The 23,542-nt window shown below is 46.2% G+C and overlaps 2 protein-coding genes across 3 annotated transcripts in view; one reads left to right on the top strand and one right to left on the bottom strand.

The window, feature by feature from the left end:
• LOC124062128 (voltage-dependent calcium channel subunit alpha-2/delta-4-like) overlaps positions 1–23,542 on the bottom strand; it is a 44,456-nt gene that overhangs the window by 3,999 nt on the left and 16,915 nt on the right. For both annotated transcript variants that reach the window (XM_046394655.1, XM_046394654.1), the window contains 15 exons: positions 22,745–22,812; positions 22,486–22,531; positions 22,215–22,312; positions 21,969–22,059; positions 21,695–21,787; positions 21,251–21,372; positions 21,106–21,174; positions 10,144–10,205; positions 8,748–8,762; positions 8,522–8,566; positions 8,363–8,425; positions 5,920–5,990; positions 5,730–5,805; positions 5,508–5,560; positions 4,001–4,056 (listed from right to left, as the gene is read on the bottom strand). In XM_046394655.1, the coding sequence (XP_046250611.1) occupies positions 4,001–4,056; positions 5,508–5,560; positions 5,730–5,805; positions 5,920–5,990; positions 8,363–8,425; positions 8,522–8,566; positions 8,748–8,762; positions 10,144–10,205; positions 21,106–21,174; positions 21,251–21,372; positions 21,695–21,787; positions 21,969–22,059; positions 22,215–22,312; positions 22,486–22,531; positions 22,745–22,812 (1,028 nt within the window). The remainder of the gene's footprint in view (positions 1–4,000; positions 4,057–5,507; positions 5,561–5,729; positions 5,806–5,919; positions 5,991–8,362; positions 8,426–8,521; positions 8,567–8,747; positions 8,763–10,143; positions 10,206–21,105; positions 21,175–21,250; positions 21,373–21,694; positions 21,788–21,968; positions 22,060–22,214; positions 22,313–22,485; positions 22,532–22,744; positions 22,813–23,542) is intronic.
• LOC124062130 (leucine-rich repeat and transmembrane domain-containing protein 2-like) lies at positions 17,521–19,811 on the top strand. The gene is made up of 3 exons (XM_046394656.1): positions 17,521–17,574; positions 17,984–18,658; positions 18,942–19,811. The coding sequence occupies exons 1-3, from the start codon at positions 17,529–17,531 to the stop codon at positions 19,421–19,423; spliced, it is 1,203 nt and encodes a 400-aa protein (XP_046250612.1). The 5' UTR covers positions 17,521–17,528; the 3' UTR covers positions 19,424–19,811.

Here is a 23,542-nt window from a genome sequence, read left to right as displayed (position 1 = left end):
GACTAACCTACACTGCTGTAATGGGCTACTGGTTGCTCGAAATTCCCTTGGGATCAATAAAGGATCTATCTATCTGTCTCTATCTAATGTGTTCACGGTGACACTAACATGCTAAAGTTTAGCAGGTAAAATATTTGCCATGCCCATCATCTTAGCTTACTGACCGTGGGTCGTGGAGCTGGCCGTTTCAGTAGGCTCCTCAGCCTTCACACTTGGCTCCAGTCCGCCAGCAGGATCTACAACTTTGGTTTTATTGACAATTTTAACTTGTTCTGGGATCGTGACTCTCTTTTTAAACGTGATGGCCTCCACCCAAATAAGAGAGGTAGCCAAATGCTGTGTGCTAACCTGCAGCACGCGGTGCACACCTTTCCATGTGACTGACTATCTACATCTCCCACCCTCACACCGGATCCGCCCTCTCCCTTGAAGACTGAACCACAACGCACCATTTTTTATGAGGGCCCCCCCTTCAGGTCAACCCTGCCACTTACACCCACACCTGCTCACAGCCAGCCCTCTGTTTGCTCTAACAGTCCTAAATCCTCAACCACCAGATATATTCCAGTCAGAATCAGTACAGCACGCCAAAAAATAGTAAGGGCGCCTAGACCAGCACTGAATCTCCGCTCGCTCAGTCACTTCTCTCGTCAGACGGACCAATGCTCAGTTCACACAGCGTTGATTAATACCAGATCTCTTACAAACAAGACATTTATTCTAAATGACTTTTTCACAACACATGATCTTGATATCCTCCTGTTGACAGAGACCTGGTTGAATCCAGGTGACAACAGTGCCTTTTCAGAGCTCCTCCCTCCCGGCTGCTCCTTTTTCAGCACCCCGCGAGCTGCCGGTCGTGGGGGCGGTCTGGCTGCTATATTCAAGGAGAGCTTCAGATGCCGGATGATAACCACTGATAATTACCCCAGCTTCGAACTGCAGCTGTTCGTAATTGACCTCACCTGCCCTGTGCTGTGTGCCACAGTTTACCGCCCACCCAGATTTCATAAGGACTTTCTTCAAGAGTTCTCGGAGTTCTTGTCCGATTTTATTCCAAAGTTTGATACACTTTTGATTTGTGGAGATTTTAACATTCATGTTTGTTGTGCGGCAAATCAACTGGCCAATGATTTCAAAAGCCTTTTAGATTCTTTTAATCTCACTCAATCCGTTAATGCACCAACGCATGAGCATGGACACACTCTCGACCTTGTGATTTCTCATGGGCTTTCAGTCTCCCTCAGAGAAATAGTTGACACTGCGATCTCGGATCACCTCCCTGTTGTTTTTGACTTTGCTGCCCCCCGACCTGCCAATAAGCCAGTTTCCTCAGCTCGCAGACACCGAATCTTTACTCCATCAACGGCTGGGGAGTTTGCTGCTGCCTTCAGGAACTCTCAGCTGCTTGTTGACTGTCGGCCCGTTCCTCCTATCTGTCCAGACAGCCTACTCTCCATTTTCCATTCAACATGTTCTGCAATTCTTGACTCTGTTGCCCCTTTTCGACATAAATCTACCAAAACCAAGTCAGTTCCCTGGTTGAATGACCGCACCCGTCAGCTCAGACAACAATGCAGACAGGCTGAACGGCGGTGGAAAAAGGACAAACTGCATGTATCGCTGGGCTGGTTAAGGGACAGTTTGGCTGCCTACCAGAGAGCGCTAAAAGAGGCGAAGTCCAAATATTTGTCCTCCATTATAGCCAACAGCTCCCATCATCCTAGACTACTATTCAGTACTATCGATTCTGTCATCAATCCACGCCCAACTGTCCTGTCAGATGCCTCCACTGCAACCTGTGAAGAGTTTGCATCTTTCTTTACCAATAAAGTGGCATCTGTCAGGCAGAATATCGCAAATATGAATATGACCCGTGTTGATGTCTGTGCTCCTCAGGCACTGACTACTGTTCTTGAGCGGTTTGAGCCCATCTCCCTGTCATCTTTTACTAATGTGGTTAGTGGCATGAAACCCACAAACTGTCCCTTAGATATTATTCCAGCCAAGTTTTTGAAAGGGGTTCTGAGTTGTGTTGGGCCGAGTCTGCTTGTTCTCATTAACACTTCTCTTAGCTCAGGGTCTGTTCCAGCTGCCTTCAAACACGCTACGGTCAGGCCCCTCCTAAAGAAAACAAATCTTGACCCATCTGTGCTCTCCAATTTCAGACCTGTCTCCCACTTGCCTTTTCTCTCTAAGGTTCTAGAAAAAGTTGTTTTTATTCAATTACAGACATTCTTGGAGATAAATTTTGTTCTTGAGAAATTTCAGTCTGGTTTTAGATCCCGTCATAGCACAGAGTCAGCACTGTTAAGGGTGCACAATGATATTGCCCTGTCTGTAGATGCTGGGAATCCTGCTGTGCTGGTGCTACTAGACCTCACAGCAGCCTTCGATACAGTTGACCATGAAGTCCTCCTATCTCGCCTAGAGCAGCATGTTGGCATCCGTGGCACCGCTCTTCAGTGGTTTAGGTCATACCTGGCAAACAGGAGCTTTTCGGTCGCAATTGGTGACCACTGCTCCTCAAGTGCATCCCTTCCCTGTGGGGTGCCACAGGGATCTATTCTTGGCCCTATCCTCTTTTCATTATACATGCTACCTCTGGGTTCAATCATAAAAAAACACAACCTCTCTTTTCACTTTTATGCTGACGATCTGCAGATTTATTTGCCCATGAGACCGAACAATAACACTGCACTTGCTGAGCTGTCGAGTTGCATCACCGATATAAAACAGTGGCTGGCACAGAACTTCTTGCATCTAAATGACAACAAAACCGAGTGCATTCTGTTTGGTTCACCATCCATGTTAAATATTTTCACCACAAACTCTGGTACTCTGGCCCCTTTTTTTAAATCACATGTTAAAAATCTTGGGGTAACATTTGACAATGGGCTCAAATTTGAAAAACAGATTAGCTCTGTTGTCAGCACAGGCTTTTTTCAGCTTCGTCTACTGGCAAAAGTGAAGTCTTTTCTCAGTCGGCAGGATCTTGAGAGGGCAATCCATGCTTTTATTAGTTCCAGACTCGATTACTGCAACGCCCTTTACGTTGGACTCAGTCAGACCTCTATTGCTCGTCTCCAACTCGTGCAGAATGCTGCTGCACGATTTTTAGTGGGCACATCCAGGCGTGAACATATCACCCCTGTGCTGGCGTCACTCCACTGGCTCCCTGTCCGTTTTAGAATTGATTTTAAACTTCTGTTGTTTGTTTTTAACGCCATTAATGACTTAGCCCCCCCCTACCTGGCAGACATTTTAACTTTTCGCAACTGTGGCAGAGCCCTGCGCTCTTCCGGTCAGCTTCTGCTAGAGACCCCCAGGACGAGACTCAAACAGTGGGGCGATCGTTCCTTTGCCGTCGCTGGTCCCAGCCTGTGGAACAAACTGCCCGCCGACATCCGCACCACTAGTGATCTCAGCCTTTTTAAATCAAAACTTAAGACACACTTTTTTAGATTGGCCTTTTAGTCCGACTAGGTATACACTTCATGTGTACTCACTCTGCCTGCTGCATCTTATACATTTCTGGAAGGTTTTTAACACTACAGCACTTTTATTTTCTTTTATTTATTTTCTTTTTATTGTATTTAAATTGTATTTTAATTGTATTTTAGTTGTATTTTAAATTTTAACTGCACTTATTTATCTATGTACCTGTTATGTATTGTTTCTAGAGCTTTGTTGTAAAGCACTTTGGGTACCGTCTGGCTATTGTAAAGGGCTATATAAATAAACTTGATTTGATTTGATTTGATTTAGCTTAGCGTGTTAGCATGCTAACATTCGCTAATCATATGCGTGGGCGTCATCTGTTCTGCAGGTCAGGAACCATAGTGTCGGACACATTAAAATGTTGACCTGATGGTGGCGCTAATAGCATCAGCAGGATGGATGAACGTTGGTCCACAGACACACACTGACTGCGTGTGGTTTGAGCCTCATATCACTGCAGTGAATCGACTTCACACTGACGCCCGTCACAACTTCTTACCGTCCACAAAGTAATCAGAGTGCCAGAGACCGCAGAGGTTAAAGTCCAGCAGGAACCTGACAAGAGACACAAACACAACATGACATTTAACACAGAAAACACAACCTGCACCTTCCTCCACACCAGACTTTCGCTAAATATAAATATTGCGGCTGACTGGCGGATCTTACAAGCAAAAGCCGCAGGAGGCTGAATAAGAGAGAAAGCTGGTGACTCGCACAAGACAATGCGATTGACGCTTTCTTTTACGTTTATTTATACTACAAAGTTGTGCAAAACTGCTTCTGTCGGTACGATTATATAAAGAAAAATACAGTGAATACAATCTAAATCAAAATAAATAAATGAATATTGCATAATGAAACAAGGTGCCATGCGATGCAGTGCGGTCGTGTGGTCAAGCGATCAAGAGTGCATGCGCTCAACAAAAACTTCCCCCTCCCACCCTCACCCCACCTCAGAATCCAAAATGCCAGTGCCCGCGCCCAGGTAAGTGCAACCATAAGAAACCACGATTGGCACACGCACAGTGACATCCCCCCACCCAACCACCAACAAAATCCAACCATCGCACAAGCCATACAGAACCGCAAATAAAGGTCAAATTTGGCTCCTACAATAAATATAACGATGATTGTTTAAATATCATGAAATAAGACAATTCTTTATTTGTCCCATAACTGGGAAATAACAAAAAAATCTTATCTTAAATTATACCCTGGTCCGGATGAATAAAGTGTTCTGGTTGGCTGCAGGATGTCCGTTAACCCCTGATGATGGACATCGGTCAAACTGTTCTCACCAGCTGGTAACCAACATTAGAAATAAATTCAAAACAATGTGAACATCAACGCTGAGGGTCATTCTGCAGTACCTCATTCTCACCACAGGGTGGCGACTGAAACAGACGAGCTGCAGCAGCCTACACTGCCGCTCTGAACTTCCTCTGCAGGCTGTCAGAGATCATCTGGCATCACAGTCACTGTTTAACTCTGAGCCTGAGCCGACTGCACTCAGCTCATCTGATGGTAAACATTTTCAGACTGATCTGGGGACAGCAGCACGACTGACAGCTCATTGTGCTGTTGTTAAACATCCTGTCAGATTGTATTTACTGTTTTGTTACTGACTCTGAATCTGTTAGCATCACGTTAGCTTTGTGGCTCACAGCTGAGCGGAGCAGAAACATCTGCTGCTGAGGTTCAGGTAGAGAACAACGTTTCCATTGCACAGGAACCTTATGGGACGGGACTGATTGTTTCAGGTATTATTCGAACCCTCAGGTGTTGCCAGGGAAACCGAGAGTTAAAGCTTTTGATTGAAAAACACATTAAACGATGAATGTGTGAAATGTGTGATGAAAGTGAGACTCTCACTTATTCTTCTGAAAGCCCTAAAAAATGATTTTCATCTTTGAATCTCACTTTCAGCTGTGACGAGTTAACGTGTTCACTGGTGCCAATAAAGTTTATTAGCTAGCCGTAGCGAGATGGCGGCTGACACTTACATGAGCGCGTTGGAGAAGAACCATCTTATCAACGCTGCAATACCATAAAACGGCTGCAGGAGAAAAAGGAAACAGGAAATGAGTACAAGAGTTGGACTGGCGTAAGATAAAGATAAAGAATTTTCCGTATTCCGTAGAGCTGAAGCATTTCTACAGCGTTCACAGTGGCCAGTAAACGCAGGGCGGTGACTACTGCAGTATAAGTACTCTGATGAGACTCACGCTGAGCAGCGGTCGGCCGCTGCTGGTGTGGTGATGGCTGTTCTTACACATCGCCTGGTAGTCAAACAACGACACTCTGCAAGCAAACATCACAATAACTTCAGCAACTTCACGAATCACCAGAGGAATCGCGCACATCGACCGTTTCAACGCTCCTTCAGTTACAGGAGCAGCTTCTGCAGCTTCGTACTTTTTATACATTCCCATCTTGATCAGCGACGCCATGACGGAGCCGTCCACCTCACCGAAGAAACGCCCGACCTGGAAAAGACGGAACAGAAAGTCACTGATCAATAATCTGTTGAATTATTTATCTGGATCACGTCTACTGATCAAAGGAAAAACCTCATCTGTGTGTTCATTCAGCAACTGAGGCAGAGGCTTCACTTACAGTACAGACTAGAAAAAACCTAAAAATAATGATAAAAATGTTGAAATAAATATTTTAATGATAACCTTAGTCCAATTTAATACACGTGAAACAAGCCAAAAGAAGATTTTAAATGTGATAAATTTTGTGATCCTGGTTGCACTTTGGTTCCCCCCTGCGGCCGACCCAAAGCCGGCGGAGCGGCGGATCAGAAGGTCCGGATGGCGAAGCAGCTGCTGCGAGGCGTGAAAGCTGCTTCCTCCTCTGCGGCCCTCAGCGGCAGGCTGAATTATTCAGCAGCTCTCTTCACTCTCACAAGCTGCTCTCTGCTCACACTTCATCTCCGTCTGGAAGGGATTTCCCAGCAGCCCCGGAGGACTCGCGGGTCGCTGAGCCTCAGAGGTCGGCTGCCGCAGAGGCCGAACATGCTGGAGCCAACAGAAGACTGGCAGGACGTCCAGCGGGAAGACGACACAGATTTTAAGGATGACAAAAACAGAAACTTGGCAAAGGCTAATGAAGTGATGGATATCCATATTAACGCCCGATTTGTTCCTGTCAGCGCAGTGAACTGATATTCAGCCGGTCCAATCCACGAACCCCGTCCCCACGTCCTCACTGTGTCCCTCGTCTCCTGCTCCCCACTGACTTCATTTCATTTCTGATTAACACGCCCCGAAACGCACCGCGAGCTGCACCTTCACAGCAGGGAGGCTTCTGGGGGTTTGCACAAACTTCCCGTAAATTCCAGAGCTCAGCGAAACTCGGAGGAAGTTCTTCATCATAACATCTGCTTCACGAGGCCGCTGGGACCGCGGCGAACACGCTAACAATGAGGAATGAAGCTGTGTGTGAGTGTGTGTGTGTGTGTGTGTGTGCGTGTCTGTGAGTGTGTGAGTGTGTCTGTGAGTGTGAGTGTGTGTGTGTCTGTGTGTGTGAGTGTGAGTGTGTGTGTGTGTCTGTGTGTGTGTGTGTGTCTGTGAGTGTGTGTGTGTCTGTGTGTGAGTGTGAGTGTGTGTGTGTGTGTGTGTGTGTGTGTGTGTGTGAGTGTTGACTGTGTGTGTGTGTCTGTGTGTGTGTGTGTGTGTCTGTGTGTGTGAGTGTGTGTTGACTGTGTGTGTGTGTGAGTGTGTCTGTGAGTGTGAGTGTGTGTTGACTGTGTGTGTGTCTGTGTGTGTGTGAGTGTGAGTGTGTGTGTGTGTGTGTGTGTCTGTGAGTGTGTGAGTGTCTGTGAGTGTGAGTGTGTGTGTGTCTGTGTGTGTGAGTGTTGACTGTGTGTGTGTGTCTGTGAGTGTGTGTGTGAGTGTGTGTGAGTGTGTGTGTGTCTGTGTGTGTGAGTGTGAGTATCTGTGTGTGTCTGTGTGTGAGTGTGTGTGTGAGTGTGTGTGAGTGTGTGTGTGAGTGTGTGTGTGTGTCTGTGTGTGTGTGTGTCTGTGAGTGTGAGTGTGTGTGTGTCTGTGTGTGAGTGTGAGTGTGTGTGTGTGTGTGTGTGTGTGTGTGTGTGTGAGTGTTGACTGTGTGTGTGTGTCTGTGTGTGTGTGTGTGTGTCTGTGTGTGTGAGTGTGTGTTGACTGTGTGTGTGTGTGAGTGTGTCTGTGAGTGTGAGTGTGTGTTGACTGTGTGTGTGTCTGTGTGTGTGTGAGTGTGAGTGTGTGTGTGTGTGTGTGTGTCTGTGAGTGTGTGTGTGTTGACTGTATGTGTTGACTGTGTGTGTGTGTGTTGACTGTATGTGTTGACTGTGTGTGTGTGTTGACTGTATGTGTTGACTGTGTGTGTGTGTGTGTGTGTGTGTGTGGTCTCTGGGTTAATCCTCAGTGTTTTGGCTCTTAACAGGCTGAGTTGATCCTAACCAGCAGCTGTCAGTTGGACTGCAGGCTCACTTTGAAGGTCTTCATCACAAGATCCGCTGATGAAGACCTTGTCAGTGTTTTCATGTCTGGTCTGTGGTTACACACGCGTCATCCCTGAGCAGAAAAATCTTAATTTTGTTCTCCCGCCCACACTGACACATCCTGGCTGCCGTAGGCCGAGCGCTCGCACCTGCTGCTCAGAGGAGGCAAAGCGGCTGATGGACGGACCTCCCAGCTCGCTCTGATTAAGCTCCGCCCTCATTCACATGAGGTCAGCAGGTGCAGCAGATTAAAACATAAACTGTCCTCAAATCCTGAGCCGTCCAGATGTTGTTTATGAGCACATTCTGCCTCTGACACCAAAACTCATCCGGATGTTCGGCTTGGTGACTCTGAGTGGTCAGGGATCTCACCTCGCTCCGCTCTTTGGACAGCAGGATGAAGCCGTTGTTGTCCACCAGGAAACAGTTCAGATCCTGAACAGGAAGCAGAGAAGAAGAAGGAGAAATGAGCGTTCAGATCCGTCACTTCCGAGGACTGACGGTGAGACAGGAAGCGGGCCGAATACTCACAACACTCTCACAGCTGAGAGGACACACTCCGTCGATGTTCGAACACTGACAGGAAGAGAGAAGAGGCAGGGTCAAAGGTCATCAGGAAAAGACAACACAGTCAAGATGGACAGACAGATAACATCGTTTCTATTACTGTCAGCAAATGTTAGAAAACTAGAAATACGAATCATTCAGGTCAGCTAACAGGACGTCAAATCAACGAGTCAGTCATCAGTTTACTTACATCTGTGTCGCTGGGCTGGACGCAGCCGGCCGGAGAGTCCGGGAGAGAAAACAGAGAATAAACTGTCAACGTTAAACCAACAGAATGATTTTAACATCACAAAAACTAAAACCACCACACGTTTCACAATTCAAACTTCATTTCTACATACACCATCTTATTGTTCTGTTACAGTCTGGCACGTAGCTGACTCTAAAGGCTTAATATGACGTGTGCTTGTTTTTCATGGAGCGACTGCTCACAGACTGAGTGAACCTCGACTGAATGTCAGTCCACAGTCCAAACCTTGTCTGGTCTGTGGACGACTGAATTCAGATCAGTTCACGTACTGAAGCATCCTGTCGCAGCTGTCAGCTCTCATTAATGAGGTTATCTGCAGCATCATCCTGTTCAGGACATCTGGACACATTCAGGAGACGCTCGCAAGGTCAGAGCTGCAAAGCACATGATTTGATTTGCATTAAACGTCTGCTGACAGACTGTGGTTCCCGAGAGGCTACAGGAAACTAACCTGGTTGGAAGCCAGTTTTCATTTCTTAGCTCCTTCTCAACAGCAGAGCAAAAATAAGAACAAGTAAAGATTGTCCTGAGGAGGGCGCCAGTTGTCGTAATCAGTTTCATGTTAAGTTAAATTCTGATGAACTTTGACTCGCAGCAAACCACGCGGACGTCGCTAACCTCTGAGACAATGAAGACCCAGAGAGTCCACTGCAGTCCACTCTGAGACAGCAGCCAGACAGCTAGCTTAGAGGGCTTCTGTTAGCATGCTACCAGTTAGCATGCCAGTCACCACTTTGTATTAGCCTTCCTGAAGGGGCTTAAGTACATCTTTATGTTCACTTTAGTCTCTGAAATGTCACATCCACTTGTTTGACATCTTAACTGGACTTTATTCTGTGCACATTCCACTTTAATCTGAATGTGACAGACTTAGTGAGGACAGTTAATTGGCTGTGGTCCCCCTGAAGGAGGACGAAGTGACCTGTGACTCAGACGACTGGTACTGGACTGTCACAGTAAAATCCACACTGTCTTTGTTCTACCACAAAGCTACACAGCTGATGTGACAGCTTCCTTCATGTTGGACTCTCCGACTCTCCGTTGCCTCACAGTTCAGCACAGTCGAAGCTTTCAGATTGAACCTGCAGTTTGCACAAAGTTCAGAACAGGATGGGGGGCAGTACGATGAGCCACACTGAGCCAACGCTGAAAGTCAATCCAAACTCTGATGTTATTCTGTGAAATACTGCTGTGACGGAGCCCTGAACGCTGTGGGCTTCTTGACCACTAACTTATGGTGGCATATTTTAAAGAGTGACTTCCTGTTTCATCACGTTGTGCCCACAGTCACAGTTAACATTAGGTTCACTGAAATGAGAGAGAGAACTGCGGTCACCTGCTTGGCGATGGCCCAGAACCGCTTTTCCAGGCAGTCCAAGGACAACTGCAGCCCGATGGCTAAAAATAGAAGATACACACACACATTACACAGGACACAGGACAAGATGGACCCTGCAGAGACGCTGAACTGTTTGCTGTGTTTGTGGAGGAAAAGGATGCAGACAGGAAATCGATTGGCCCCTGGGGTCACCTCTGGGGTGTCCTGACTCTAATGAAGGGATGTACACAGTGAGGAGTCTGATGGAGCATGTCGGCTCCCTGCAGATGAAGCCTTTTGGTGAACGACTGCGATTGCTGTACAACAACAGTTACAACAAGCCCAGCAACTTAGCAGGACTCAGTCGATGTTGTCCACACAGGACAGCAGTTTGCTGTGTTAGCTAGCAAAAAGCTAACGTTAATATTAAGCTAATATTGACCTGCTAAACCTGCCACTGGGGGTTTAAGCTAACTTCCTGTGACCACAGAGCAGCAGCAGGGCTGGATTCTACTCAAAGCAACAGCATACCTGCATACCTGTGAGCTCACACTCACACACACACACACACACACACACACACACAGATTGCACAGCCACTTGATTATTGTTCTCCTCTGTCATCCAATGTTTTGGCTTGCCAGTAAAGTTCATTTTACACTTCAGGCCTTGATTAAAAAATCTCCTGAAAAGCATGAGAGGTCTTTCTGAATACACATCAGTACTACAATGAGATAAAGGCTTTTACAGCTGCTCTACTTTTCCAATAACAAAAGAACATCAGAAGCTCGACGTGTCGCCTTGTGTGTGTGTATGTGTGTGTGTGTGTGTGTGTTGACTGAGGGGGTTTTGACTGTAGGTTGGTGTTTTGGTTTGACTGACGACCAGCTGGCCTCAGCGTCAGTGCTGGAAGTCAAATACATTTCAAATAAACGATGTCTGCAGGTTAAAGGTTTCAAGGACAGTTTTGTGGACTGAACTTTGGAAATATCTGAGTTTGAATCGTCGCTCGGTGACTAGAGAGACGTCTACTTGTTTCTTTGTCTGGTGTTGGCCTTGAAGCTGAGGGCAGGCAGAGGTTGCCGTTTGCACACTGAAGAGCTGAACGTTCAGGTGGTCTCGGTTTGAGCTGAGAGACGTCTGCGAGCTTTGTGTGAAGCAGGACGGTTATGACGTTGTGTTTCAGACACACTCGTAACCTTTGGCTCCTCTTCCCTCTCCTTCATTCTGCTAAATTAGCCTTTCTGCGGTCTCTGCAGCTTCCCTCTGCTCTTTTATTTCATTTCTCTTTTTTCTCCTTTCCTGTCAGCAGCGTCCTCGTTGCCAACCTTCACTGCTGCTGTTGCTGCACCGTTTCTGCTGCAGTCTCAACAAGGACGAGTCCACGACAGGACAAAACTCATCTGACACAGTCATATTACGTCCCAACATTTCACACAACACTGGAATCTGAGGGAAAATAGCTTCTACTGCTCACAGGTAAACTCAGCTCATTTGTTTGTTCGGGACAAAAACATTAAAATGTGAAGACAAAAGGTTGAACTGTTCCTTTAAAAGGAGGACTGTTTCTATAGAAGTCAGAAAAATGACATTATCTCTGTCTCACACAGTTAATCAATTTCATCTGGAAAAAATATTGTTAAAATAACACAGAGCCAAAGGAGAATGCGGGAAAAAACACGTCCAATCGCGGAAATGCTGACATTATCTAATCAGATGAATAACAGTGAGGACTGGAGCGAGTTTATCCCTCAGTCACACGTTGAGCATCTAAACATACTGATGACATCTGATTCAGGTTCGGCGAGTTCTGAGTTCTGAGTTCTGAGTGTGGACCACAGCCTGATTCTTCTTCTGCCTCACTGAGACACACTGCAGTTCATTTACATTCCGACCTGCTGACACAAACACCACAACACCAAGTGTGAATTCATCCACTGCTGGAAATAGTCCCCAACAAAACAAATATTTCCTCCTGATGAAAACTACAGAGATCAGCTGCTTTTGAGCTCAGCTACACTGGCCTCAGCAGGTTAAAGAGTCCTGAACTGCCTGCCCGCTGAGCCCCTTTAATCAGCACAAACTACAAAACTCATCCAACACACTAATGAAGCCTCAAGGTCCTCCACAGACCAAATAAAACTCTGACAGTTGTGTTACACTGCTGAAGGTCCAGTCAGTCCAATCCAATGAAAGACAAAAGAGTTGTGTTGTGTGGGTAGAGACAGAGCAGCAACTACATCTCAGCTTTTTAAACCTTTATCTATTCAGGGAGAGCAGTTGAACAGGTGGAGTGCTTTAAGTATCAGGGGACACAGATGGACACCCACTTGTCCTTCCAAATGCACTCAGACTTAATGTGCAATAACGCACTTCAGCACCTCCATCTTCTCAGGAAGCTAAAGAATTTTAATGTCAGGAAAAATACCTCAATCACGATCTACCGGTCACTTATAGAATCCATTCTCATCTTTAATATCACATCCTGGTACAACTTCCTCACCAGTAAACAGAAAACAAAACTCTCACGGATCACAGATTAAGCTGGAAAAATACTTGGTTCATCACAAACTCCACTGTCCCATCTGTATGAGGGATCACAGAGGAACCCCCTCATCCCCTCCATCATTCTTTCAGTCTTCTCCCATCAGGCAGGAGATACAAAGTCCCACCGGCCAAAAAAGCAATCTACCAAAAAATCATTCATTCCAACTGCAATCACAGCCCTCAGCAGAAAAGGAATTTCTATAACCCGATAATGATTTTACTAATGGTCCTTTTTAGTTCAGGTTTATGTGATCTTAGGTCTTTTAATGTCTTGTATGTCTGTATAGTGATGATGTTGAGCCCTGTTGAAGACAAATTTCTGTTACCTTTTGGTGTCAGACAAATAAAAATCTATTCTATTCTATACAAAATACTGTCCCAATGACACGTATAAAAATGTCTGACATGTCTCCACTGCCTCCCACTGTACAAAAGTAAAGCCAAGACATCCCTGTTACGAGTGGTTGTTGTGCAATCTGAGAGACTTCAATCTTGTTGACATCATTTGGAGCCAGAGTCTGTGCAGTAGTGATCTGGAGGTGGAGCCTAGGTACTCAGTTCCCGCCCGCACACCTGTCTGAGCCAATCAGGAGCAGCGCTCAGCTGTCAGGCACAATGTTTCAGCCCCTTTTATAACATCAAATAACTAATTAAAACTGAACTGATAAAAAAATTGAAACACTTGATTGGTTCATGTCCCATCTGCTAACATGGAGGGGGAGGAGCTTATGAGCTGTATTGCAGCCAGCCACCAGGGACTGACCAGGTGTTGGCTGCACTCTGAGCTTTACAGGTTTCTGTCTGGAAGCCATGAGGCCTCCAGATGAGGTGTTGGCTGTCATCCACTTTGTCATTCACCACACAAAGTAAGTCAGTTATTTCTTTCATTACGACTGTTGAGTCAGCTTGTTCTCATGTAGTCTAAACCTGATTATTCGAGCAGTTTTAAACGTGTTTGGAAGCTGCAGTGGCATGAGGATACCACAGGGGGCAGCAGAGAGGGGCACACATGCAGCCCCACCCCAACTTTTAGCTGGCAGTGAGAAGCACTCAGCTGCTCCTCATACAAATACTACACATTAATACTGTGTGTGTTCATCCATTCAGAGCTCAGCCTGCAGCAGCAACACTCTGCTGTTACTATTCCTGTCAAACTCTGCTTTAATGCACACACACACGCACACACAGAACGGCACCATGTGGTCTCTCTCTCTCTCTCTCTCAGAGGCTCACTCGCCCTCAGTCTGCAGTGTGTGTGTGTGTGTGTGTGTGTGTGTGATAGAGAGAGAGAGAGCTCGGAGACGATCAGAGCAGAGAGAGCAGCGATGTGGATGAAGAGGAGGAGGAGGAGGGAGATGACAAGCTGGCTTTCAGGAGAAATCTGACCTGAGACCAGTTTCTGTCCTTGAAGACAGGTCCAGGTTCTGAGTTTGGATCTGAAAAACACATCCAAGTTTTATTTTTTGACTTGAGATTTTCAGCTTCTTCCCTGAACGCCACAGATGACGGAGAAGAAGAGCAGTTTGTTTTCTCTGTTTGGAGGCTGAAGCAGCGGAGCAGATGGTGAGCTGTGTGTGTGTGTGTGTGTGTGTGTGTGTGTGTGTGTGTGTGTGTGTGTGTTGCCAGAAGTAAGCGGACTAAGTGGACACCACAGTATACTTTTGGTTTTTAACATGCAGCACTCAGATATTGATCACCTCAAGTCTGATTGATGACCGTCATTTTAGTTCAAAAGTTTCTTAAAAATGACTTTAACGTTTAACTCATTATCAAAATAACCCATGAACTCTGACTGTTACTGTATGTCACTCACTGATGCTTTAGACAACATTCAGTCTGCGTTTGTCCTGTTACAACACGATACAAAACAAAGTTCTTTAACAAAATGCTTTCCGAGTTCGATGTGAAACAACCTGGAATCTCTCAGCACATCTGGGATGAACTTATCTGTGATTCCCATCATATGTTGGCTTCTGCCATCCACATACTTTTGGCCATGTTGGGGACGAATGAATATCTGTGCTGTGTGTGTGCGCGCGCGCGTGTGTGTGTGTGGCTGCCTCGCTCTTCCTGCCTCACTGTGGATGCTGCAGTGTTTGTGCTGTTTTGGACTGAGTGCTGCCTCGTTCTCAGGCGGTTTGGAGGAAAAGTGCAGCTACGGTGGGGGGGGGGGGGGGGGGGGGGGGGGGGGGGGCAGCCTGTCAGAGGCCATTAAGCACCCAGTGGGAGCCCTGAAAACCGGAGCGATGCACTGCAGATGAAGCAGGGACATCACGTCGGCACAACTTCAGTGACAAAACGCAGCAGAGCTTTAAATCGAGATAATGAGCCACCACTTCTCCATTTACAGAAAAGTGAGAGGCTGACAAAGTGAAGCTGAAGCCTGAGGCTGCTGGTGTGATTCCCTGGACCATCTGTAAAACCATTTCAGATGTTGTGATCACAGATGGGTGGAGCTGAAGCATGGCTGACTGTGATGCATCCACCACCACAAAGAGTCACACAGGCTCACAACATGTCCGCTGACCAGACGTATCATCAGCCATGCTGACTAAACTGCATGACAACTTGTTCAGTAGAAATACAGATGTGAGCTGTAAAAACTCAAACTGATGTTCTATAACAGAACACATCTCAAGTTTATTGACACCAACATTGCAGCTAATGCTAATGTTCACATAACGAGTGCAGGAGAGCACATGCTAACATGTTCACGTATGACATTTGCAGATGCTGAGATATCTCACTGGATATGTGAACGTTTTGACCCACTGGTGGTGCCAGAGAAAGTCACCACCATCCTCAGGAGGGACAAACCTGATGTTTGCTCATCCTGTTGCGATGCTTCAGCTCCACAGCAGAAACATAAACCTTTAAACCAGATGTGGGACGAGTGAGGAGGCTGCTAATCCCACATGTTACATAAAAGCATCATCCACAAATAAAACAAACACACAGGACAGTACAGAAAAGAGCCCTGCCTGCGACCTAAAGGTTGGTTGACTGTGTTTTATTTTCAGTTTAGCTGAATGTGATGCCCTCGACCTACAGCCAGCAGCCTCAGTGCCCTCTGTGCTGTCCTCAAAAATGAAGCAGGAGATGTCAAGTAGTGCAGAGAGGAGGACAAAAAGACTACTGAAGGAGGAGAGAAGCAGCCAGCAGCACCTTCAGCTCCTGACAAACAGAAAATGACACACCAACCTCTACGTTTACTTTTGTTTCGGTCCGTGTTTCCCTGAGCATGTAGCAGGGTGTGTGTGTGTGTGTGTGTGTGTGTGTGTGTGTGTGTGTGTGTGTTTGTTTGCAGTGTTGGACTTCACTCCCAAAATCTTTGGACAAAGATGTCAGGACATTTTGTTATTTGTCTCCAAGACAAGTGACAAGTGACGTTGTGTTTTCCTGTAAATCCTTCCTCTTCCTTCCATCCACCTCCTGTGATGACCGTCAGAAAGAGAGACTGGTCACAGGTCATCTCAGGTGCGTTCAAGGCCCACTCATCCTCTTACAGACCCAGCATGACCGAGAGCCACATGTTCCTATAATCCACGTACTGTAACCCACAATGGACCCGAACCCTCAGACTCTTCTGTTCGTTGTTGGTCTTTTGGTGAGGTGGAATTGACATCAGACACGGCCTCTTCATGTGTCATCGCTCTCCTCTACCTGTATTGTAATTCGCCCTGTTAGGTAGCGTCAGCGGTGGCCTGAAGGCAGCACATTGACTGGCGTCTTTGTGTGAACTTAACAAAAGGAAGACCTTGAGGCGACGTTTCTCTGCCTCTTCATGGCAGCTACACAGATGATGGAGTGACAACAGTTTCTTTTCCTCTGCAGCTTTGTCTCTCACACACCCCCTGAATGTCTCAGTGCCCCAAACTGCCAGAGATAAGCAAACGAGAGAATTAATCGTCACACTGTTTTTGATTGTATGTGTGAAACAATGCTGACTCTGTAGTGTATCTGCAGCCGACTGAACTGTGAGTGGGTGTTCAGAAGCTGGCACTGTCTCCTCCTCCGGTGTTGGTGTTGCTGGTTGAAAAGAGGATTATTTCACTCCATCATGAAGCTCCTTGTGTGTTGTAGAATGAAACGGATTGAGGACATCTCTGGCCTGCGATGCCAATGCGCTGCTGAGCAGCTCGGCCACACGCTAAGCTGCTGATGACACCAAACTCTTAATCTTGTAAATGGAGTTGTGCTCTTTATGGTGGCTGAGAGGTTAGAGAAACAGGCTCAATCATCAGTTTGGACCAAATGTGAAACACGGCGTGTGGGCAAGGAGATCTTTCATTTTCTCACAGAGAGATGAATGAAAATGTAAGAGCAGAAAGAGAGCAAAGTAAATCTGAACAGAGCTCACGTTATCCTTTACTGCAGTGGGAGGAATTTATGTGCCGTTCATGTTCTCATTTCTCAAAGAGTCTCCTGTTTTTAAACATCAGTACGAACAAAATGAAGAACTAACTTAGAGAATACCTGGTTTTGACAAAAAGTCAAAGACACAATCAGAGCTTAAAATGTTCTGCTGACAGTGAGCTGAAGGCTACACTAAGATGCTAAATGATAGTATGTTGATATATCTTTGACTGGTTGACGCGAGCGTCTTTATCTCACAGATGCCGATGGGGACTGCAATACATTTGTTTACACTAAAACCTATGTGAACAACTGATGACTGTAAAATTAAAATAAAAACGTTCAAAGAGGGAAAACTTAGACCGAGCAGCATTTCACAGTTCTGTTTCTCCTGAAGTAACTTCTCTTTTGTTTCTGTTCTCCAGGACGTTCTTCTCAGCTGGATGTTGGTTTGAACCACAGAGTGAACAATTTTGGATGAGAGCCTGAATGTGACAGACATGAAGAACCTGGACCAGTATGGACGCGGTCATCTGGAGAGTTTGGGTCAGTCTGTGCATTTATATGTGCAACATGCTAGCTAATGCTAGAAGAGAGACACACACATCTGTTTTTCTTTTGTTCCTTCCTTCCTTCCTCCTGGAATCACGAGAATCCCAGTTTGAAGTAGAAACTCTAAGCTCAGTAATGTGATGAATTCACAGTAAATCAACTTGCTAACTAGACTGGTTTCATTACTTACTGATCTAATAAAAAAGCCAAGTCAGTGAGGGCTTCACATATTGATGGGGTAACAGATCTCGACACAACATCGGAGCTCTTTCTAATGATTGAATAGCCTTCCATTCACTCTGTTCAGCAGCATTACAAACACTCAGGTCACTGCAAGATAACAATTTAAGTGTCTTGAGTAGTTTTTGGCAGTTTAAACAGTGTTGTCCTGCTTGTCTTCCAGTCTGTGCATCCCTGTTCAGTCTGGTTTTGGTTCTGCTGGGACTCCTCAGCTCAGTCCATGGCTGTCCTGGTGTCTGCACCTGCTATGGGAACACCACTGACTGCTCCTCTGTCGGTCTTATCTCTCTGACGCCCATCCTAGCAGTGCTGGACCAGGACTCTCTGATCCTCCGCCTACCCCAGAACAACCTCTCCTCTTTAGGTACAATTGAGTTGTCAAACCTCAGCAGCCTGGAGCTCTTGGATCTTTCCCAGAACCACTTTTCCACCTTGCAGCCTGGGGCTTTCTCAGGTCTGGGAGGCTTGCGCTGGCTCAACCTCTCTGCTAACTACCTCGGGAAGTGTCTGGTGATGTCTGACCCCAACAACAGCACAGAACACCTGAATGGAAGTCAGGGGAACTTTGGCCTGAAGAAAGAGGTTTTCAGGGGGCTGTGGCAGCTGCGAGGGCTCGACCTGTCTTACAATGGCCTCCTTTGGTTGCCAAAGGGCTTACTGGATATGCTTCCAAGACTTGCCTGGCTTTCCCTGGCCAGCAACCGGCTGGTGACTCTTGAAAGAGTCACCTTCGAGCCCTTGGTGGGGCTGCAGCAACTCAAGCTAGTGGGAAATCCCTGGAAGTGTGACTGCAAGCTGAGAGACTTCAAGCACTGGATGGAGTGGTTGATTTACAGGGGTGAGCAGAGCTGTTAACAGGCCACTCAAACACTGTCAGGCTGATGGTTTTGGCAGTCAACTACCGGAGCAAATCACTTTGTATTTTGAGTCTGTACTCCAAAAGCTGTCTAATCGAAGCAATTAATCTCTGAACTGCAGGATGGATGTTTGCTGAGCAAAGACCTCTAAGAATATAATGAACTTCATTTCTCTCAATCCTCCCCTGTCTCTCCCTGTTTCTCTCCTCATACTTTCATCATCCTTTGCCTCCCTCTTCTTCCCCTCTCTGTTCTTCAAAGCAGGTGGGCAGGTAGATGCCATGCAGTGCAGTCTCCCTGGGGATTTGAAGGGCAGGGACATCCGCAGCGTGCCAGCGGAGATGTTCAGCTACTGCCTGCAGACTCCCACCAAGGACGGCAAGTCGGTTTACGCCACCCGGCCACCATGCCCGCCCGGCCGGGTCAGCAGCAACGAGGAATGTGTTCGCCAACGCTACCGGCCCCTCAGTGTCCGCCGAGCACATGGCACACAGGTAGTTGCAGGTGTTATTTGTGGCACGGTGTGTGTCATGATGGTAGTGGCAGCAACTTACGGCTGTGTGTACGCCTCACTGATGGCGCGATACCAAAGGGAGATGAAGAACCGCGGCCAGCCTCTAATGGCTGAGTCCGGAGTCGAAACAGACCTGGAGGATGGACAAATGTCATCTCTGACTTCGCCAGAAGACACTCCACCCAAAGAGAGCTGTGGCGTCGTGCACGGGTATCGAATCAGCAGCTTCTGACTGCTGCTGCTTACTGAGTTTAGATCCTTTAGGATTCACTGACTACTTCAGCTCCTCAGCTCTGATCACTGATGAGATGACGTCTGAAGAGAGAAACCCTGCAACTCTGTGCTCAAATCTCTGATTGTACAGCTAATGGACCAGACTAGATTCAGTGAATGCTGCAGCACCTCTTTTAATGTATGGATGCTCTGTGAATTGTTATTCCCTGTGCTGCATCTCTCAGCCAGCTTTTAACCTCCTCTAAAGCTGCTGAGTGGCACTTGAGCACCTTGATTTCCCTTGATCTGTTTTTGTTTCTCCTTTAGACATATGAAACACCTGTCCTCTATTTGTATTTGAGCCCAACAAGCACAAAAAGTACAAACGTGTGTGAACCTGTGAAAAGTGAGATGACTCCTGTTTTTCCTTGATCAGGCCCGTATGTTTTATGCTGTCTTTAACATCCCCATGTTAAGAAACAATTTTGTGAATGCTAAGTTGAATTCTCTCCAAATAACAAATATTATAAACCCTGTTAGTGTCCTGCTGCTGTCAGGGAAATGCTGCTTTAAGACAAAATGCTTTCAAACAATAATACGGCTGTGCTGCCCCCTAGAGGGTGAGCTTTGAACTACAACAACTACAACAACTACATCCAGCACAAACAGTGAACACACAATTATCCTCAACAAAGCAACCTGTAAGGTACTGACAGAGAGTGTGTGAAGGTATCAGCCCACATGTACTGCACCTCCCATGTGTTTCAGCTGGTTTTGTCCAAACTGTCTGTGATAAGCACATCAAACAAGGACTGTTAATCATGCTGAAGATAATAAACTCTATATTTATCTAAAGTGTATTGTTTTCTTACAAGAAAGCACAGTTCACATGACAACTAATTCAATCACAAACCAGACGATTCAGCAGCAGCCATCATCAAACTATTAAAAGCCGCAAGACCAAAAGTAAAATGCAGGATGAATTCAAAGAGCAAGATGATTCAAGGCTCCAACACTGACCTGTGTGAGAAAGATAACATCTACTGTAGGAAATACTGACAGGCCACCTACTTAAATCAAGTATTGCAGTAAGCGTGTCTCGGTCACACATCCTGGACAATAACTCAGCTGCAGCTGCTATTTCTCCAGCATGCTGTTGTCTCAGTTTTTTCTGCCTTGTTCAATGCACCCTCTCTTAAATTTTATTTTTGCTCAACAAAGATTCACGGTTCATCGTGCACAGCAGGAAATGGATGAACCAATTAGAAATGATTAAGTTCATGTAGGTTTTTACTGAAACCTTCGCACATCGACTCTCGGCTGTTGAAGCTGAAATGACAGAGTTGGCTGCAGGTCTGACGGTTCTGACTGAAACAGCTCAATCCAATGTCACAACAGCCACACTGTTCAGAGGTGAAGAACGTCTCCTGACAGCCTACAGACACTGAAACAGCGTTAAACTAACATCATGGACATCTTAAGACTTTTTTTGAGAAAACGTTCAAAGACCTGCCGATACCCTGAGTACTGTTTGTGGTCTTCTATGTGTAACGGCAGCTGTTAAACAATGGGCTAAATAGGAAAACTGTAAATTGATAATAAAAGTCAGCCACAACATATCCAGGACATCCCAGAGACAACAGGTGTACCACAGATCACATTTTGAAAGTGTGAACGCTGAACTGCAGCACAGCAACTCACCTCCAGCCATGGCCATCCTCCCCTCAGACGACACCATCACTGCAGTCGTAGCTACGACGTACTTAACTCCTGTGGAGAGAAGACTGAGCTCAGGATCAGCTGATCGAGGACACATCTAAAGACATAAATGTTAACAAACACGGACCTTTATCGTTGACGAGGTAGTAGTAGAAGCTTCCAGGAGTGTTTTCCACGGCTAGGCGGTACCACAGCGGGAAGTGATCGATGGTGAACAGGTTGTCTTTATCGGTCGGAGTCAGAAATCTTCTGTTGAGGTTAAGTTCAGTGTCAGACATCATTTTACTTTGAGACAAATTAACTTGCCAAGTGATTTATCTGCTGTAGTGTTTCACCCCTGGACTGTGGCTTTGTGGCTTCAGCTCGGGTGAACACCCTGTCAACTGTTTGTGTTGATCAGCTGTATGACTGAGTCCCTGCATGAATAATAATAACTATCATGACAGAGTGTTAGGCAGGCTGCTTGAACTGTTTGTGTTTCTTTTTGCTGCTGATCAGTCAAATGTTGAGCAGATTTTCTTTCTGAACTCAAAGTGGACACAAGCTCAAATGTCTCTGCTGTGAGTCTCACTTTGCCACTCTGCTCTCCACTCCTGCATATCTTATGATCCTCATCAGGCCTGAACGAGTGCCGAGGAAGACCGTCTCCACCCCCGGCTCCACCCTGCACACACACACACACACACACACACACACACACAGGACGGAGTGTGGAGTCAGCGACAACATGTCTGGAGTAAAAATGATGGCTCAGGATTATTTCTGATTTGAGACATTAGTACCCTGATGTCCGTATTTATTCATGTATTTCTGGACGAACTGGCCCTTTAATATTTTTGTCTCACCTATCGTTGAGCATGAGGGCGTTCCAGTAGGCTTCCAATGGAGCGGTTACCACAGCATCAAACAGCGTCTGCTGCAGCAGCACCTCGTCACCTAGCCAATGGACAGGCCGGATCAAACAGAGGTCAAATAGACACCATCATCATCATCATCATCACTGCTGTGAAGGCCATCACTTCAGGTCATTTATATCAAACTGGTAAAGGGAGAATCATTATCAGCTCATTATTTCAGTGTCACAGTCCTACACTCGAGGTCGGGTTCCTTTCCCAGCAGGTAGCGGATGGCAGCCTGAAGTTGAGAGTATTTCCGGTGGCTCGGGTCGATGTCCGTCTCACAGTACGTCCTGAGGAAAACACGTTTGTTAAAGCAGGATAAACAGTAACCCTAACCCTGATAACCCTGACTGTCACTGCTGAACACTCACAGTCTCATCTTGTCATTGACAAGAAAATAATTCATGTATCTTGTGCACATATAAACTCATGAAGCTGCCACATCCTGTTGATGTTTACCTACCACTCCGAGGCGATGCTGAGATCAGGAGACGTGAGATCATGCAGGCCTGCAAAGGGTGGTTCAAACGCTTCAGTCATTCAAATGAAAAAAGATTCATATGCTTTCACTTAACTCCCCTGTACAAGAGGGCTGACAGCATGTTAAAACTGCTCTGTTCTGTGGTTACATTGTCATTGCATGAGGCTGTATTTTACTGTTGTGTCTCATACAGCAGTGGACACAGCAGCTCTGTGCCACAGGGAATTGTGGGAAATCCTACCTTCCTCCACAGACACATTCCCCATGAACATGAGCTTTCCGTGACCCTTGGTCAACACCATGCCGAAGCTGCAGAGACAGAGGAGGGACACAGTGAAGCCTCTGAAGACCGACTCAGATCTGCTCTTCAGAATAACCACAGTAAATGCTGCCCTCTAGTGGTCAAATCACAGACACAACTGGATGAGTCAACAAAGAAAAGCAGCACTGAGACCAGTACTGTATATTACACTTCACCAAACCACCAGGGCTTTTTGACAACAACACAAATGTTGTCTCTGATACAATGATGGTGAAATAATCCATTCATCTCTCTTTACTTTTGTTTGGTTAACTGAACACATCCTGCCAACCTGCACCTCAATCTCTGTTATCTTTTATCTGAGAAAATGAACAGAAAAGCTCAGTGTCAAAGGATGTTTTTGTGTTGTGTCTGTCCTCTTCTGACAGATGATTAACAGTGCTGTGGATAAATTTAACAAAGCAGTTCTATTGCATTTACTTTGGTATCGTGTCCCGGTGCTACAGAACATTAAAGACAACACTAAAGAAAAGTCTTATGCCAACTGTAGTCCCTCTCAAGTCAACCATTTTGTGCACATTGCTGCAAGCTCATGAAGGACTCCAATCGACTCTATTGCCCCACTAAAAAACACGGAACGCAAATCAGACTAGCGCCATGGCTGAGGTTCGCAAATCAAAGTAAAATGAGCATAAACTTGAAAGGAAATGGCGTTCCTCCAGACTCACAGAATCTCGCTCAGTCTGTCAAGACAGCCTTAGATCATATAGGAAGGCC

Source organism: Scatophagus argus, chromosome 7, assembly GCF_020382885.2.
Source record: "Scatophagus argus isolate fScaArg1 chromosome 7, fScaArg1.pri, whole genome shotgun sequence".
Lineage (NCBI taxonomy): Eukaryota > Metazoa > Chordata > Actinopteri > Scatophagidae > Scatophagus > Scatophagus argus.
This window is presented reverse-complemented; position numbering and strand designations above follow the sequence as displayed.